At 35.3% G+C, this 16,907-nt stretch overlaps 1 protein-coding gene across 3 annotated transcripts in view; it reads left to right on the plus strand.

Annotated features, from left to right (window-relative positions):
* The first annotated feature begins 703 nt into the window (after positions 1 to 703).
* The window catches only part of LOC129949753 (mucin-2), a 354,544-nt gene continuing 338,340 nt past the window's right edge, over positions 704 to 16,907 (plus strand). The window contains exons 1-2 of one of the 3 annotated variants that reach the window (XM_056061389.1): positions 704 to 1,143; positions 2,197 to 2,440. In XM_056061389.1, the coding sequence (XP_055917364.1) occupies positions 2,432 to 2,440 (9 nt within the window). In that variant the 5' untranslated portion in view covers positions 704 to 1,143; positions 2,197 to 2,431. Of the gene's footprint in view, positions 1,144 to 1,233; positions 1,348 to 2,196; positions 2,441 to 16,907 lie in introns of those variants that run through there. The other 2 variants (XM_056061391.1, XM_056061390.1) reach the window with 2 other exon arrangements.

A 16,907-nucleotide genomic window follows, 5' to 3' on the forward strand; every position in this document is an offset into this window, starting at 1 on the left:
CTGGCTAATCAGATACTAGAAGCCTGGTTACTTTCCAGTCCCTTATGTCGCCTGGACCTGCCCAATTAATTAAGTCAGAAACTGGTTACACAGACTCAATGAACTAAGGACGTTAATATCAAAATAAATATCAATTTTTCTTTCTTACTGTTTAAAGACAAATTTAGTAACACATTTAGCAGTTGTTAGTAGCTACTTATTAAATAAAAGAGACGAAAAACCTTAAATGCAATTTTTTGACTGAAGACATTTTTGCTTATATCGCCAAAGAATTTATTAAAAAAATATGGAACATAATTTAAGCAATTTTAAGCAACTTATTTCGTTGCTTTAAATAATAAACAAAATTGTACAATGGTGTTTCATTCCAAATTATATTCTTTGCGCATCTCCCCTCCCTTGTCTTCCATCCCCAACCAACCCCCCTTCAACTGTTGTTTACATCGGTTACTTTATCTTTCCAAACAGAGCGCATGCATTAAAAATATAAATACTCTCTCTTGCACAATTTCAACAACCAACTAAGCTACTTTAAAAACGACCACCCCAAAAAACCCCCCTCTTCCTTTATCAATGCTTTAGCTCCCCCAACAATGAATCCACACCACATCCACAGTAAACTTTTTTGTGGAACTCAAGTTTATAACTCTCATGCTTTCCATAGTTGAAAATTCCTTTCTCTCAATACTCAACTCAATTCAGTTGAGTTTCCGAGGTTGGCCTAGAAAGGAGAACGGATATTAAAAATAGTTAAGCGTGCGTTTACATCCAGAAAAGAGATACAGAGTGTCAGTGTACAAAAAGCCAAAAAAGAAAAGAAAGAAGAAAGTGAATTAACAGTAACTTTTTGCAACAAAATAAAAAGCTGTTCTTAATTAATCAATAAAATAATCAAATCAAATCAAAAGAATTTGTTTAAACAAAAATTAAAAAAAAATCATAAATGTTTATTAAATATCTCAAATTTGTTTAAGAAAAGAAAAAGAATTAAATTAAATAAAAAAAACGTCGCTTAAATTTTATCCGGCGTGGTTAACTGATTACAAAAGAAAAATGTTATGAAACAAGAGAGAAGAAAAACGAGAACGTTGATGTTACAATAATTATCTCCAATTAAAATCAAACACAAAAGGATACATTAATGTACATACATATCTACTAATATATAAAACCTACCTACATATGTTATATATACATATATACAAATTTTGAGTTAGAAACGAGGGGGTGTAGTTTTTGAATAGAAGCGGAAATTGTTGTTATTTTTTTGTTTCTTAAATTTAAAAGCATACCTATTTTTCTGCCGTGGTTTTGTGTGAATTATACATTTTTGATGATTAAGAGGGGGTAGGGGGAGATCTGGAGAAGGAGAAGTGTGTCCATAACGTCCTGTCCTGTCCATGTCCTGCAACATCTGCTTTTGTTTTTTGATTAAATTCCTCTGTTTTTTTTTTGTTCTCGGAAATGAGAAAAGGATATTAAATTTTTAATATTTTTCTTTTCCTTTTTTGTTATTGGATGAGAACGCGTGAAGAAGGATAAACAAATCATAATTTAGCGTTCGGTGACGCGTGCGTTATGATGCGGACTCAACATTTTACACCTTCTGATTTTATGAGTCATTGAGCGCGACTTTTAAATTTTTTGGCCATAGGAAGGAAGCTTTGAATTGGTTATACTTTCAGGAGCTATCTACAAGTAGTCCTTTGAAGAGAGAAACCAGTTGAAAGGATATTACTTCAAATCACAGTTCTTACGAAAATAGTTTAAAGATTGTTACTTTTGATAAAAGGTATTGAGTTCCTGAAGGATAACATTGTAATGCAGATTATTTTTTCAAAGAACAGGGAGTTTTTTTTTTGGATTTCTCTGAAATTTTCACTTTGAAAATCGCGGTAAAGTAGATTATTATAACAATTTCACTTCGACATCGACTGTCGAAACTGTAGCCCCGGTTAAATTTTGACAGATAGAGAAATTGTTTGCTTCTTCTTGCTCAAGACCGCTCGTCCTTTCGAAAACGCGAAATTGTGATTTAAAAATCTATCAAAAGGACAGTAAGAAAAAACCAGGACCTGCTCCTCTCTCCAGAAAATAAAAATACAATATCATCCCCATAACAAAACAAATCAAGGATAACATTATTTTTGTTTGACCCAACTCTCTCTCTAACCGTGTGTCTTATTTGTTGTGCAGCCCTGAGTTTCGTGTTCGGTACGTTTTCCTGCCATCTATACACTCCTCGGCTAAACGGGACAATTGGATTGATTTTCTTAAAGAATAAAATACCCAGAAGAAGAAGAAGAAGCTGAAGTAGCAGTAGAAAAGCAGAAGGAAGCAGGAAGTGGTTGTTTTTTTTTTGTGTAGGAGTGTGTTTCTTGGAACAGTAAAAAAGGACTAGAAGCTGCTGCTCCTGCCAGAGGATTCGATTATGGCAAAGGTAATTGATTTTTTTTTTCTTATTTTCCTTTATGGACTGATGGGGGGGGGGGCGGATATTTATTTTTGTTATTTTTATGGTCGTCCTTTAAGTGTACGTGGTGTTTGTCCTGGTGATGGGATGGATGAATGTTCCCGAACTTATGTATATACCTCCTGCTAAACTTGAGTTTTGGAGAGTGTGAAGGTGCAAAGATGTGAAGGGGAAGACATCTGTTTTTTCGTTTCATTCATTTTGATTATTCTGTTGTTGTTTTTATTTTTCTTTATTTTTATATTCATTTTCATCTTCGAAGGTGATTGAAAAAACAAAACAAAAAATAATTAATTCAAAACCATTAAAGGAGGCGTTAAATAAAAATCAACCCTTAATTACCGTCACATTTCCTACAAAAATAAAACCCGAAATATGAGTGGGAGAAGAAAGGGGGAGGAAAAACCACCATTAAGTAGATAGAAAGAAAACTTAAAGGAATAAAAATCCTTCTAAAATAACCAAACCGGCAAAACTATGAGTCACCTTGTAAAAAAGAGGAAATTCAGCTTGAAAATGCACTTTTTGGTTCTTGTGTCTCATTTTCTATTTCTTACTTATTTTTTTTTTTTAATTTAAGGATGGGTGGGGTTTTTCTTTTTAGGAATTTTCTTTGACTTTTGCTTTTGGTTATGCGTCAGCCAAAAAGAGAATTTTTGAGTAGGTAGCTTCTGCTTCAGGAGGAAAACAAGTGGAATAACGACATTTCTAGGAACATGAGGTTGTGACTTCTGAAGGAGTTAGGGTTAATGTGTCAAAAAGTACAGAGGGTTTTTCCTATGACTATAGGACAAATAAGTCGGTTAGAGTGAATACATGTAATTCAAATAAAATTTATTCGAATGTTCGGTAACAACTAAGATTTGAATGTTGTAAGAATTAAGAACTTAAAAACTATTAAGTTGGATGTAGGCGCTCAAAAATGATGCCAATAAACCTGGTTTAGGACGCTAACCATGATCGATTTGATTTTTCATGTCTGTGATGGGCTTATTCTTAAATATTCGAGCCCCAAATTACTTGTTTTTGAAACCAATTCGAAGCGAAATTTTGGACTTGATGTGCAATCAATTGCATTCTTTGGACGTCATTTTTTACCAAGACAACTATTAAGTTTTACATGTGTCATACTTTTCAAAGTCAGAACTTAACTTCACTAACTTCTACCTTCAGTTTATCTACGAGTACCAAATGCAATATTGTCTACAAAAAGCCCCACAGGCAAGCTACAAGTCCATCACGATTTGCATTTGCAATTTAACTAAGTCCTCTTTCACGCAAAACATTAAATGGAATTGTGCAGAAAATAATTAAATCATAGAGAAATAAAGTTCAGCTATCAGTTGAATGAAAAAACATGATCAACTGTCATTTTGACCTGCCAAGTTGTCATTTTCATACAAGGAGACTTGATTTGATATTTAGATGCCAGTTATAGTTATAGATGTCAATGGATTTCATCCTTGAAGATTTTGTATCCGGATTTAAAAGTGATTAAGAGATTCAAGTATTTATGTTACACTGCCCGTCATAAGGTTAGAAGCAGGCATTTTCGAGAAGTAAAATTGTTATTTCTCCCCTTATATAATTAATTAGAAAAAATAACTATGGTAAATGAGGGACTATTACTAAAGTGCAAATGCTTTTTCATCTGTCCTACTCCTCAGGCCTCGTTCCGAGTGGATGGAAAACGGCATTTGTCCAGCCTATTCAAAAAAAAGACGAATCTTCTTCAACGTCCAATTACCGACCGATTGCACTTACATACATCCCTTCTTTCCAGGGTCATGGAAACGCTGATTAATTATCAGCTCAAGAAATATCTCGAAGATCGCAAGCTTCTTAATGACTGACAATAAAGCTTTCGAAACAATAGGTCCACTGGTGATCTCATGGTTTACCTCACCGAACATTGGAGCAAATCTTTACATCGTTTTGGAGAAAGTAAGATTATTACACTTGATATTTCAAAAGCATTTGATAGGGTTTGGCATCAGGCTCTCTTATCGAAAATGCGTGCTTTCGGTTTTCACAAATCCCTGCTTCATTGGATTATTAATTATCTTTCGAATCGTTTAATCCAAGTTGTATTGGATAGATTTAAGTCTGAAAACCACAAAATAAGTGCTGGTGTGCCCCAGGGCTCCGTTTTATCTCCAACACTCTTTCTCATTTTCATAAACGGTCTCCTGTCTGCAACTTCTAATCCAATACATTGTTTCGCTGACGATAGTACTCTTAGCTTTTCACATTCGTTTCCAGAATCACATCCCTCACCTTCGAATGTGGAACTGCAACGACATGTATGATAAGTTCATTAAATTCTGATCAAAACAGCATTGTACAATGGGGAATAAGAAATCGCATGGAATTAAATGCTTCGAAAACCCAATTCTGTCTTGTATCGTTAAAGCGAGATATACCCTCTTTGCCATTATCAATAGATGCCACTTGCACCGAGGAGACTGAACATCTCGATATTCTCGGTATGTGCATCACCAACCACCTTTTGTGGAATGATCACATACGCGATGTCGCTAAAAATGCCGCAAGATGTTTGGGTTTTCTAAGGCGATGCAAGAAGTTTTTCTCCCCCTGTGATCTGGCTGTTATTTACAAGACTTATATACGTCCAAAGCTTGAGTATAACTGTCATATCTAGACTGGTGCTCCTGCCACTTACTTAAACCTCTTGGTTATTTTAACGGTTATTGCTCTCGTGAAATAACCAGCTGCATTCCTCCCCTTAAACAGTTCAACCGTAATACTCGCGCTTCTAGGAATGCTCATCAGTATACCCTCGAGCCCATCTCTGTCGTACCGACAAGTACAGAGATTTGTTCTTTAGCCGTACTATGCGAATGTGGAATTCCTTACCACACTCTGTCTTTCCCAGTCATTGCAATATTCAGGAATTCCAATGTGAACCGGCACCTCCTTTCAACCTCTTTTTCCCTTTCCTAGTGCTCTAACTGTATCTGCATAAGAAGGGTAGTAATATCCCCTTAAGTGTGTGCTTATTATAAAAAAAAATTGTTAATAACAAAATATAAAATTTGGGTAAAGGAGAGATTAAGCTAACGGAACTTTCATGGCAAATTGTTGATTAGAAGCACATGAAATAAATGGAAATAAAATGCAAGTATTTGTATTTGGTTATGGTTTTAAGTTTTCATTAGATTTTTCAATAATGTGTGCTACCACCAGCCTTCAAAATAACTTTAAAAATTCTAACTTTTAAGGATTTATAAAGCGATTACAAGTAGACCAAAGAAATCTCACTCCAGGCCAATTTAATACCAATTTGATACTTCCTTGTCACCGTATTGCTTTCGTCTCTCATGTACCTTACGTGGAAGTTAGCCCCACACATTTTCAAATATGTTAAGATTCGATGAATATGGTGGCCAAGGCAGCAAGTGGAAGTTGTGGATTGCAATATGGGATTTTACCTCTCAGGCTGTGTGTACCTATGGGAGCGTTTTCCTTCTGAACATTCCATGGAATGGGTCCAAAAAGCTCGCTAATATTGGAGAATTCTGATTCCAGGAAGGCTTTGTTTGTTTTCCTAGCCATTTGGTATCTTGGGCTACCAAGTTTATAGCGCCGTACAATAAAATTGAGCCCCAGACGATAACGCCTCCTTTTAATGCCATGTGACGGTTTAAAAATCACCACTCTTTCCTCAGGTGATGGAAATAATAATTATAACCATCTGGCCCCTCTAGGTTATATTTTTCGTCGGAAAAAATAACCTTCCGCCAATAATTTGCCGTTATTCCATTTTGCACATCCCAGCTCATGTGATCTTTCGCGGAAAACAAGCGTTGCTTCTTCCTTGCGTCATTAAGTGTCGGTTTTTTTTAAAGCTTCAGGTGCTTTAAGTGTTAAGCTAGGCGATTCGTGCATTTAACAGTGAATAAGCTGGCCTTAACCTTAGCTTTCTTCCTAGCTCCCGATAAAGCTGAATTTGACGATATTCTAAGGATAATTTGCGTTTCGAGAAGTCTTAAAGCAGAAGAAGTGTTTTTTTAAATAATTTTTCGATGCCATAGTTTTTTAAATAATGGCTGACACAATGATCACTTCGATTTTATTTTCGGGCTATATCAAAGCCTTAAAAGCTCTTAGAGCAATAAACATCTATTCTTGCCCTTTTCTCCACTGTCAAACATTTTTTGTTTACCATTTCTGTTAACACTCAGTCAATAACAATTCATTTATAAATTTGACGGTTTTTACTAAAACAAAATGTATGCACTTCACAAAACAACGTGGATTTATTCACTGCTTCTAATGTAATGACCCGATTTATTTTCGCATATTCTTGACTCAATTATCAATTTGTCATAAAAGTGTCGTAAGCTAAATCTGTCCTATACCCAAATTTTATATTTTGTTGTAACAAAATAGTCCCTCATTTACCATATTTGCTTTTTCCAATCCATCATGTAACGGGAGAAATATCAATTTTACTTTTCGAAAGGGTAGAAGCCCTTATGGCCAGTAACAGAATTTTTCAAAGAAGGCTTTAAACAAACTGTCAAAAATATCAATTGATTGGTTTCAATGATAAAAATTAATGATAGCTATAACCGGTCCCTTGGGGAGATTTTTCTTGACTATCTCTTTAGTCAACTTTCCAAGTAAGTTGCTTTAATTCGAAGGCAATCGCTGAACAGCTGACTTGTGTTGCTTTCAAATTTCTTATGTCATCTAAACATGGCCATTGGTTTTTGAAAGGCCGTTTAGAACGAAAATTTGAAAATTTCAGTTATTGACAATATAATCCTGATTGAAATTAAGAGATCCAAACTTATTATGCTTGGTGTCGTAATGAAGCTAATAAAATTTCTACTTAAACATTATTTATCTATTCAAGCACTTTTATTTTAGTTCCTGTCAGCAAGTCTTAAAATCTAGCCATCTAGCCTTTATATCTCCACTAACCTCCTACTTAATACAAGCCATTTATTTACTAAGCTCACCATATTTTAGTATTAGTACTTAAAAATGTACGTCTTTATCTCGGAAAGAGATGAAACGTAAAGTATCCTTTAAAATATTACCGAACCAATGAAGGAATACTGCGATTTTTTGGACAGAGAATAGGAGGATATTTAAAATATACATTGAAAATTGAAGTTCTTTTTAAAGATATTGTTGACCATTCAAGCTGATAATCAGTTTCGGAAAACTGATCAACGCCAGTTCATTTCACTTTCACTTTGCAACTTTGCACTTTTACTTTGCAAATTACGTTTTACTAAACACAAATTTACAAAGAAGAAAAGTATTGAATTGAAAAGTTTTCCTATTTGCAAAATACGTTTCACCAAACGTAAATTTGCAAAGTGCGAAATCTTTTCTGAAAAGTAAGAAGTTTTGTTTATTTGCAAAATATTTGTTCTTTTTGTGTTTCACTAAACAATAAACTTAACAAATTGTATTAAGAATTTTGAAAAGCTTTTCAGGAATATGAAAAGAGACATTTTCATTTGCAAATAAGCATATTTTTAAATGATCCGTTTTAAAAATGAGAAAGTACATAATAAGTAACAGTTCAATGGACATAGAATATTTTTTTAAATTTTGACGAATTCACCAAAGAACATTAGTTTTGAATCTCAATTTCAAAAATGTCTGATTTTGAAGAAGTTCTTTACTCCATCGATATCGTAGCTTTCCTACAATGAAATTTGACAGTTTATAGCAAAAAGTGTTTCTTTTCAAAAGCTATTACAAATAAAACAAAGAAGTGAAAAGTAGTGGCTAAAGAGCTGTAAAACTATAAGAATAAACGTTGACATGTAAAATGATTTTTCGACAAAAAGCGTTTTCGATAGTTAACTTCAATTCAAAAGCCAACGGAATGTGTGTTTAAGTCCCTTGAAACAACTTTTGTGTATATCTACTACATTGATAAATTTCATTCTTACCCTTTTCGACGGTACCATGACAGATATTGATTCGCCATCTAAATAAACACAACCTAAAATTTACTTTGTAACTTTTCAAAATACGAAATAATTGCAAAGTTTAAAATTGGTGAAACGCTTTTACTTTTCGCTCTTCAAATAAAGTAGGAAAAAATTAAAATTCGAAATGTCTTTTCACTTTGCAATTTCGGGAAACTTTTCTTTTGCAGGAAATTTTTTTTTGCAAAATTTGCAAAGTGAAAAGTGTTTGGTGAAATAGGTCCCTGGTTTTTGATTTCACTATTCAAGAATCAAGTTGTTCCACTAAAAGCTTTCCACTTCCTTTGATTTCCCATCTGTCAGTCTTAGGCGCCAGTTATAGCTACTGTTGGTTTTCATCATTGAAAACAAACATTCTAATTTTTTTGACAGGTCGTTTACAGCTATCATTAAAAATATCTGTCATTGAAAAAAAATTCCTGATTGAAATCCACCGACAAATTTTTACTGAGAGAAATCTGTCATTGGAATTGTGTGAAATTGGAACACAAATCAGTGGAACAATTCGTTTCACTTTTGAACATGGAATTATCAGCTGTTCAGGAAAATTATATTACACACTACTCCGCAAATAAATGTATAGAGTAGAGAACACAGCACCTTGAGCGATAAGACTATATAAGGTGATAACAACAGAAGACATTAATACAAGACAGAATGACAGAAGAGAAAGAACAACAGACAGAAGAACACATGACAACAGCACACGGTAGGTTTCGAGACGGTCCACCATCTGTCTACTTACTTACTTACTTAAGGTGGCGCTACAGTCCGGGGCGGACCTGCGCCTCAACCAACAAACGTCTCCAGTCAGCTGGGTTCCTAGCTAGCTGTCTCCAGTTTCGCACACCAAGTTGGTTGAGGTCCTCTCCCACCTGGCTGCGCCACCTGAGTCGCGGTCTTTCTCTACTGCGCCGTCCCTCGGAATTGGATTCGAAGACCTTTCGGGCTAGAGTGTTGATGTTCATCCGCTCTACATGACCTAGCCATCTAAGCCGTTGGACTTTAATTCTGCCCGTACAGTTCGTCCTTATATCTTCTCCTCCATTCTCCATCTATGCGTACGGGACCAAAAATCACCCGAAGAATTTTTCTCTCGAAGCATCCTAAGACGCTCTCATCTTTCTTCGACAGGGTCCAGGCCTCAGCGGCATAAATGAGAACCGGGATGATGAGTGTCTTATAGATGGTGATTTTACATGCTCGAGAGAGGACTTTATATCTCAATTGCCTTCTAAGTCCAAAGAAGCAGCGATTTGCAAGAGTTATTCTTCGTTTGATTTCAGCGCTGGTGTCGTTGTCTGCATTAACAGCGGTGCCTAGGTAGACAAAGTCCTTAACTACCTCAAAGTTATAGCTGTCCATGGTGACGTTTTGTCCAATACGTCGTCGTTCAGTGTCCTTTTTTGATGACAGCATATACTTGGTCTTGCCCTCATTGACCACTAAACCCATCTTCTTCGCTTCCGTCGCAATGCTCAAAAACGCTCCACTGACATCACGCTTTGATCTTCCAATTATGTCAATATCATCTGCGTATCCGAGTTATTGGATGGACCTTTGGAAGATTGTGCCTCTAGTGTTGACGGTTGAGTTTTGTACAATTCTTTCCAGAACGATGTTGAAGAAATCGCATGACAGTACATCGCCTTGTCTAAAACCTTTTTTGACATCAAATGAATCGGTAAGATCTTTTCTAGCCTTGATAGAGCGGCGTCCATTCTCCATCGTCATTCTGCACAAAACGGATAAGTTTGACAGGGATGCCAAAACTAGACATTGCTTTGTAGAGCTCTTCCCTATAGATGCTGTCATACGCGACCTTAAAATCGATAAAGAGATGGTGGGTATCGATTTGAAGCTCCTGGGTTTTTTCCAAGATCTGCCGTAGTGTGAACATTTGGTCGATAACGGACTTTCCTGGTGTGAAGCCACACTGATAAGGACCAATCAGGTTGTTGACGAATGGCTTCAGACGTTCACATAATACGGCAGAGAGGATCTTATACGCAATGTTAGGGAGACTGATGCCTCTGTAGTTGGCGCAGTTTAGAGGGTCTCCTTTCTTATGTATCGGGCATCTGTCTACTAACCACGCTCATTTCCGTCCGGAATTTTAAAGCCAAATAAATCTGCAACTACCCTTTTTTTCAACAAAAATTCTTCGCACGATTGTCACGGACACTAGAACGACTAGGAATGGTTTTAATTAATTTCCGATTGATCAGTATAAAATTTTCATTTCTTATGAAATTTTCATTTCCGCTAAATATTGATGCAAAAAATGTTCATCAATTTCAATGATAGCTACAACTTTGAGCTTTTCTTGTCAAAAACAATCTTTGTATTGTTTCCAATTAGTTAATATGCACATAGTTTGTGTTTTTAATCAAAAGGAAATACTTCAAAGTATCCGCATTCAAACAGTTTTGCGGATTAATTTCAATGATAGCTTAAAACTCTAAAAACCACTATTTTTAAACCCTCACTCTTACTTTGTAACTTCATACGACAAGGTTATTTTTTGACTTTTAAGGGGCACATTTCATACATATTTTTCAAAAGCAAAAAAAAAAAACCTTTAAAGCCAGTCAACATTCATTAATACCTTCCTACACACACATTTTCTATTCATATCACAATATCCACAAAACTTTCAACTTTTCAGCAACCTTCAACTTAAATCAAAACCTCCACCCCTGCCCCCTTTCCTCCTCTCTCTTCACCATGTGTGTGTTATACGCTACATAATATGTCATCTTTCTGACGCTTACTAATAACCAAAACTCATTTTCAATTCAATTTCAATATTCACCAAAAACATGACACAGTGTATCTAACATTCGTTTCATTATCATCAAATTTCGCGAAGTAGGAAGGTTAGGTACATGTAGCTACAGTATTTTCAATTTAATCCCAAAAAGGAATATCATCGCCATTGCAGCAGAAAAATCATTGAAGTCGATACACAGAACTACTCAGTGCCGGATCGCGAGTTTTCGAAAGTCATTTCATTGAAAAACGGTCCATTTTTTAACGAGCATTGTGAATTGGGCCCCATAAAAAGGCGCCAGGACCACTCAAACCCTTCACTAATTCTATTTTGTGATTTTCAAAGGTTCACAGAGCCAAACACATATCAGGTTCTCATATGTAGGACCTCATTAATATGTAAACACGCTTGCTTGTGAATTTTTGGAAAAGCGCACAGGTTCGGCGCCATCGCATCGTTCGTTCTTCAAATCTCCATATATAGCTTAAAACATAACAGTCAAGTGCATAATATACTTTTCTATGTACCTTCAAATACAGATCCTACCTTCCATAAATGCGAGGAGTTCGCCGGTGTTCAATTAAGGAGCTCACGAACATGACACGTGATGCGAAAACTACTGTAAAAGTAGGTACACAAAATGTACCGTATAGTTCTTATAGTGCTCCTCTTATGCTGTGCCATTGAAACGGAACTTTTAGCGAAAGACAAATATTTGCATTTTACTTTTAAGGGACATTTGTTTGTATAACGGTGAAAAGAGATGAAGTTGCATATATATCAGCTTATAAGTACGTACATAATAAAGGGTGTTTTTTAGAGGTCTAGAACTTTAAAATCGAAGGAAACAAACGGCTTTTTTAAAATTGACACGAAATTTACTTTATTCGAAAGATAATCTTCTGTGACTACAATTTAAATATGGTTTATGGTATATGAACGATACTGCTGCCTCGAAATTAGTCGATTAATTTTTCCAAAATGTGTGACCTGATATCGGCCTTCAAGTGGTCAATCGTTCTAGCTTATGGCCTATCGGCGAAGACTAGCGCCTTTACATTCCTTCACGGAAAATAGCCGAACAAAGGCCAATTCACGGTTCCTTAACGGTTTTTTTTTTAAATATGGCATTATCTTAACTGTCAGCCATTTTGTCAGCTGTGAAATGATTTATTGTTGGTTTGGTCTGACAGTTCAATCATGAATAGACTGGCACTTGAACAAAGCTTCGAAATACGTATCGTGCACTATTTTCCGAGCGTCACTCTATTCATGATTGAACTGTCAAACCAAACTAAAAATATGTCATTTGTCAGTTAAAATAGTGTTGCCAACTTAAAAAAACACCCGTTACAAAATACATAGAGCTACCATTTTGCAAACAGGAAAGATGGCAGGAAGAAGCACATAACTCATTAAACTTTGAAAATGTCTTATGGAGTGGGCTCCACATCCACATCCGCAGCTTAGGAAACTTCTTGTCTTTTGTTTTATAGAGTTACGAGGTAGGTAGCTGCTGACTGAGGTACCCTAAGTAGGAAAACTCATGACAAGAACAATAAGCTGTCGTGTGGTGGCGCATATATATATTTTCTTTATAAAGAGACGCTACCCGGTTTTATACTTTTAAAAAAGGGGTTCGACAATTATTATAGAGTCTTGAGAAAATCCTTATTATATTTGTATACCTAAAGTTCTTTTTAATGTTGAACATCTATTCGATAATTCCAACTCGTTGTCGTCTTCGTCGTTAGAACAGCACAGTAGCGCACAGCGTCTCCTCGCGGCTAGAATATAAACTAAAAATAAATCCCTCCTAGCTTCCGTTCGAAAGTACACCAATTATAAGGACTCTATTCTCTACTCTATTCTTTACCTCTTGTTGATAATCAGCGTTTTGTTAAAAACCCCCCATCGTAAATTACTAACCCCTTTAGGGAACTATAGGTTAATATTCTACCGTAAGGAACCGCAATATCAAATCATGAATCTTTAATTGCAAAACGATAAAAAAACGGATCTACGAGTAGGTATAGAACATAGCTGAAAGTTTAAGATGAAAATTTAATAGGGTTTTCGACAGGCTTACTCAAAGTATAGATGACTACCCATTAATTCGATGAAGACTACGAGGGATATAGGTAGAATGTGAGACGAGGTTTAGCTATGGATACATCCTTACAGAGTGAGGAATAGTAACTTCGAACCCCTGAATTTACATAATCAAGAACAAGATCCAACCTTACAGACACTATACACCACAATTATGTAGGTACAACAAATTTCTAAGCATCCTTTTTATAAGACAGACAATTTTCAACTTGAACAAGTAAAAATGATTGAGTTGTTGTGTCGTGTGGTTTTAAGTGGGTTGGGGCTGAGGATGGTAAAGGTTTTAATCTAACGTTCCAAGGACACCAACTTTTTATAGGAGACAAATGCGTACTTTTCTTCGTCGTTGTCGTCGTTCTTCTCGTGGGCTGATGAAAGATGTCAAAATAATAAAATTTCGTGTTTCAAAAAGGATTATAAAACAAGAGGCATAAGATAAAGGTTTCTTCTTGTCTTTTTATTTTCTATGAAAGCCCTCAGAAGAGAATATATAAGCTATGTTATCAAAAATGAGGAAAATTGGTGGTTATACGAGACCCTAATTTTTTAAGGGATAAGGCAAATAAACCTTAAGGTAGGTGTGTCTCTGTGTAGGAGGGTACTTTGTCTATAGTTTGAGATAAAATTTTGATCCTTGAAGAAATAAAAAATTATTTAGGTACTTATCAAAGAATTTTAACTGTTGACTGATTAAGAGAAACATATAATTTGTCAGTTGAAGTGGGTAGGTGGCGTTGAAGGCAAGCAAAAGACAAATTCTCTTCAAACGTCATGTGTCTTCGTCAATGTGATATGATGTGGATCAAAAATATTTATAAAAGTTTTCGCTTTTTACTAAAAAGTTTTGGGTATTTTACTTTAAGATTTCGTTTCGAATGCTTATGACATCATCACTCTGAAGTATGATTGTGAATTTGTTGACAGTTTTTAAACTATTGATTTATCAATGGGTGCGTAAAGGGTGTGTAAATCTCATAGAATATTGATTTATTTGTTTAAGAATCATAAAATTTAAATGTGGGGTTCAAGCTCCTTCTGTCTAGGGGTTCTTTATTTTACTTAAATAAAACACTAATTTATATTTAATGAAATAGATTGTACTTTAATTAATAACTTTAAACAAAGCAAAACTTCGAAGCGTCTTATCCTCTTGACGGATGGATTGCGAATGCGTGACGACTCTTTGTGTTCTCTCCTGCTGACACTATATACAGAATACGAAAGGATAGAAATAGAAGGGACGCTAGTTCTCTTTTGTTATATCTGTCCGTTTATTAAGTGGTCGGTTCTGTCTCGTTCTTCTGTTGGAGTAGGGTGATGTGTCGAAGTTTGGCCAATCCCACATAAATACAATTATAATTATACGTTAATATATAAAACAAAATTTGAACAGATCTGCTTGTTTTTTTCAAAACTTCTGTAGTGTTCTAGGAATACAGCCAAATATTACAGAAATTCAGAGAAATGAAACAGATCTTGTTGCAACTGTCAAACTGAGGAACAGACTGGATAAGCATCACACAAAACTGAAACAGTCCCTTATAGCTTTTTCACATCAAACCCAAAATCGGGTTTTCGGCAAAAAGTTTTCGAAAACCCGAAAATCGTTCACACCGAAAATTTACACGTTTTCATTTGACATTTAAATTTATTTAACAACGGCTGTCAAATTTTGTATTGATAAAAAAAATTATGAGTAAAAAGTTTTGTTCTTTTCAAATTGTTTGATTTTAAAGTATCACTAACTCATCTCGAAGAAGAGTTTCAACTGAAGTTCTGGGGACGGGTGGAATGGGTTTACGACATGAACCAACAAGAACTACAAGCTCGCTTGGCTGCAGCTATCCTCTTTGTTTACTACAACAAGTCCGAACATTCACTAAGAAGAAGCTAATTGTGTAGAAAATATATTATAGAATTATATCATAGAGCCATATATTCTGGCCTTATCTCACAACAAATCCAATCCAAAATACTGAGCTTATGATATAGCTTCTGCTGGCCAAATGTCCCTTTAGAATCGCTATATATTGTGGCCGTCCGAGCAACTTATGGCCGGAGCAGAAAAGGTCAATTTCTAGTTCCAGATTCGTACCAAAATCACACTCATTCTGAGCGATCACTGAAGCTGTTATGGTGGGCTGCAATTTCTCCATGACTATCTCTTTGGTTTCTTCCTTTGAGGACTCGCTTGGCTTGTCCAAATGACTGGGTATCTTCCTGATGTTGGCAGGTGGTTCATCAAGTTGCGAAGCCCACTGTTGTGGTTTTATTTACTTTAACAACGATTGCCACATTGTGGAATGTTTTTCCTTTCATATTTATTCTCCTAAACAAATGTATTGCCTTTCTCATATCTCTCAAACAATTGTAATTGAACGGAGTTACCGGTTACTCCAGGTAGTAAGCGAAAGCGTCGAAGACATTTGTGACGACGAGTTCTCAGACACATCCCTTGGAAACGTTATTACGAACTATGAGCAAGTCTTCCTCGTCTTTGGGGTCGTCACGCCAGTGGCGATACTGAATTCCGGTTCCTCACTTAACAAAGAGCGTTTGAAACTCTGGAGGATCATTAAAGGACCGCTTTTATTTTCGACATTTTTTGTTGCCACGCAGCTCCCCCAAAAATTTCCTTTTTTTTTGTCTATTCCATATTCTGTAAATAAAAAGAGCAATCATTCTTATGTTGTAAGAAAATTGTATAAATTACTTACCATGACCAAATTTATTTCAAAATGAAATATTTGTTTTGACAGCAGCCATCAGCTGTTTAGCTTACATTAATTTGAGCGCTGAATGTTTTGAAAGGTTTGTTTGTTTAGTTCAACTTTGAATTGCTACTAGTTTTCGAGAGGTTTTATATAAAACTTGGGGTTTACGAAAACTTGTGGTTCACCAAAAATGTATGGGAAATCTTGAGTTTTCGATGTAGGTTTTCGAAAACCTGGTTTTGGACTTGGTGTTTTTTTTTATATGATTTTTGGTCCTTACTTATGTCAAAATAATTTGTTTAAATTAACTTGACAGTATTATGCACTGAATACAACAGAAAATCATATAATTTACCTTATTGTTTGTTCCAACAGTCAAACCGTGCAACAAACCGGATAAGCATCACACGAAATTAAAACAGGCCGAAGTTTAGATTTTAGGTCTGTTTGTTTCAGACTCGCTATTTTTTTTTTACAGTTCTTGCAAAAACACACCCAAGTCAAAGTAAAATGTAAACATAAACGTCAACAAACTATTAATATGATAATAAAAAACAATCATCATGGGTTTTTGCCAATGACACCAATCCTTAGAATCTTTCGACAGGTCGATCATTAAAAATGTCCGTCATTGAAAAAACTCCGGAACTTTTTTTATGGAATTGTTTAAAACAAAAAAAGACACTCAATTGTTATCTGTAAGAAAACACATTAAAACATCAATTCAAACAATTATTAGCATTTTATTAATATGTGTAAGTGGCCCGTAAGTCTACTTTTGTAAGTCCCAAGCTCTGTTTCAATACGAATTTTAAATGACTGAATGTCGTAGAAAATTACAGTAAAAGAACAGACCT

The sequence above is a fragment of the Eupeodes corollae genome, chromosome 3 (genome assembly GCF_945859685.1).
Source record: "Eupeodes corollae chromosome 3, idEupCoro1.1, whole genome shotgun sequence".
In the NCBI taxonomy this organism is placed as follows: domain Eukaryota; kingdom Metazoa; phylum Arthropoda; class Insecta; order Diptera; family Syrphidae; genus Eupeodes; species Eupeodes corollae.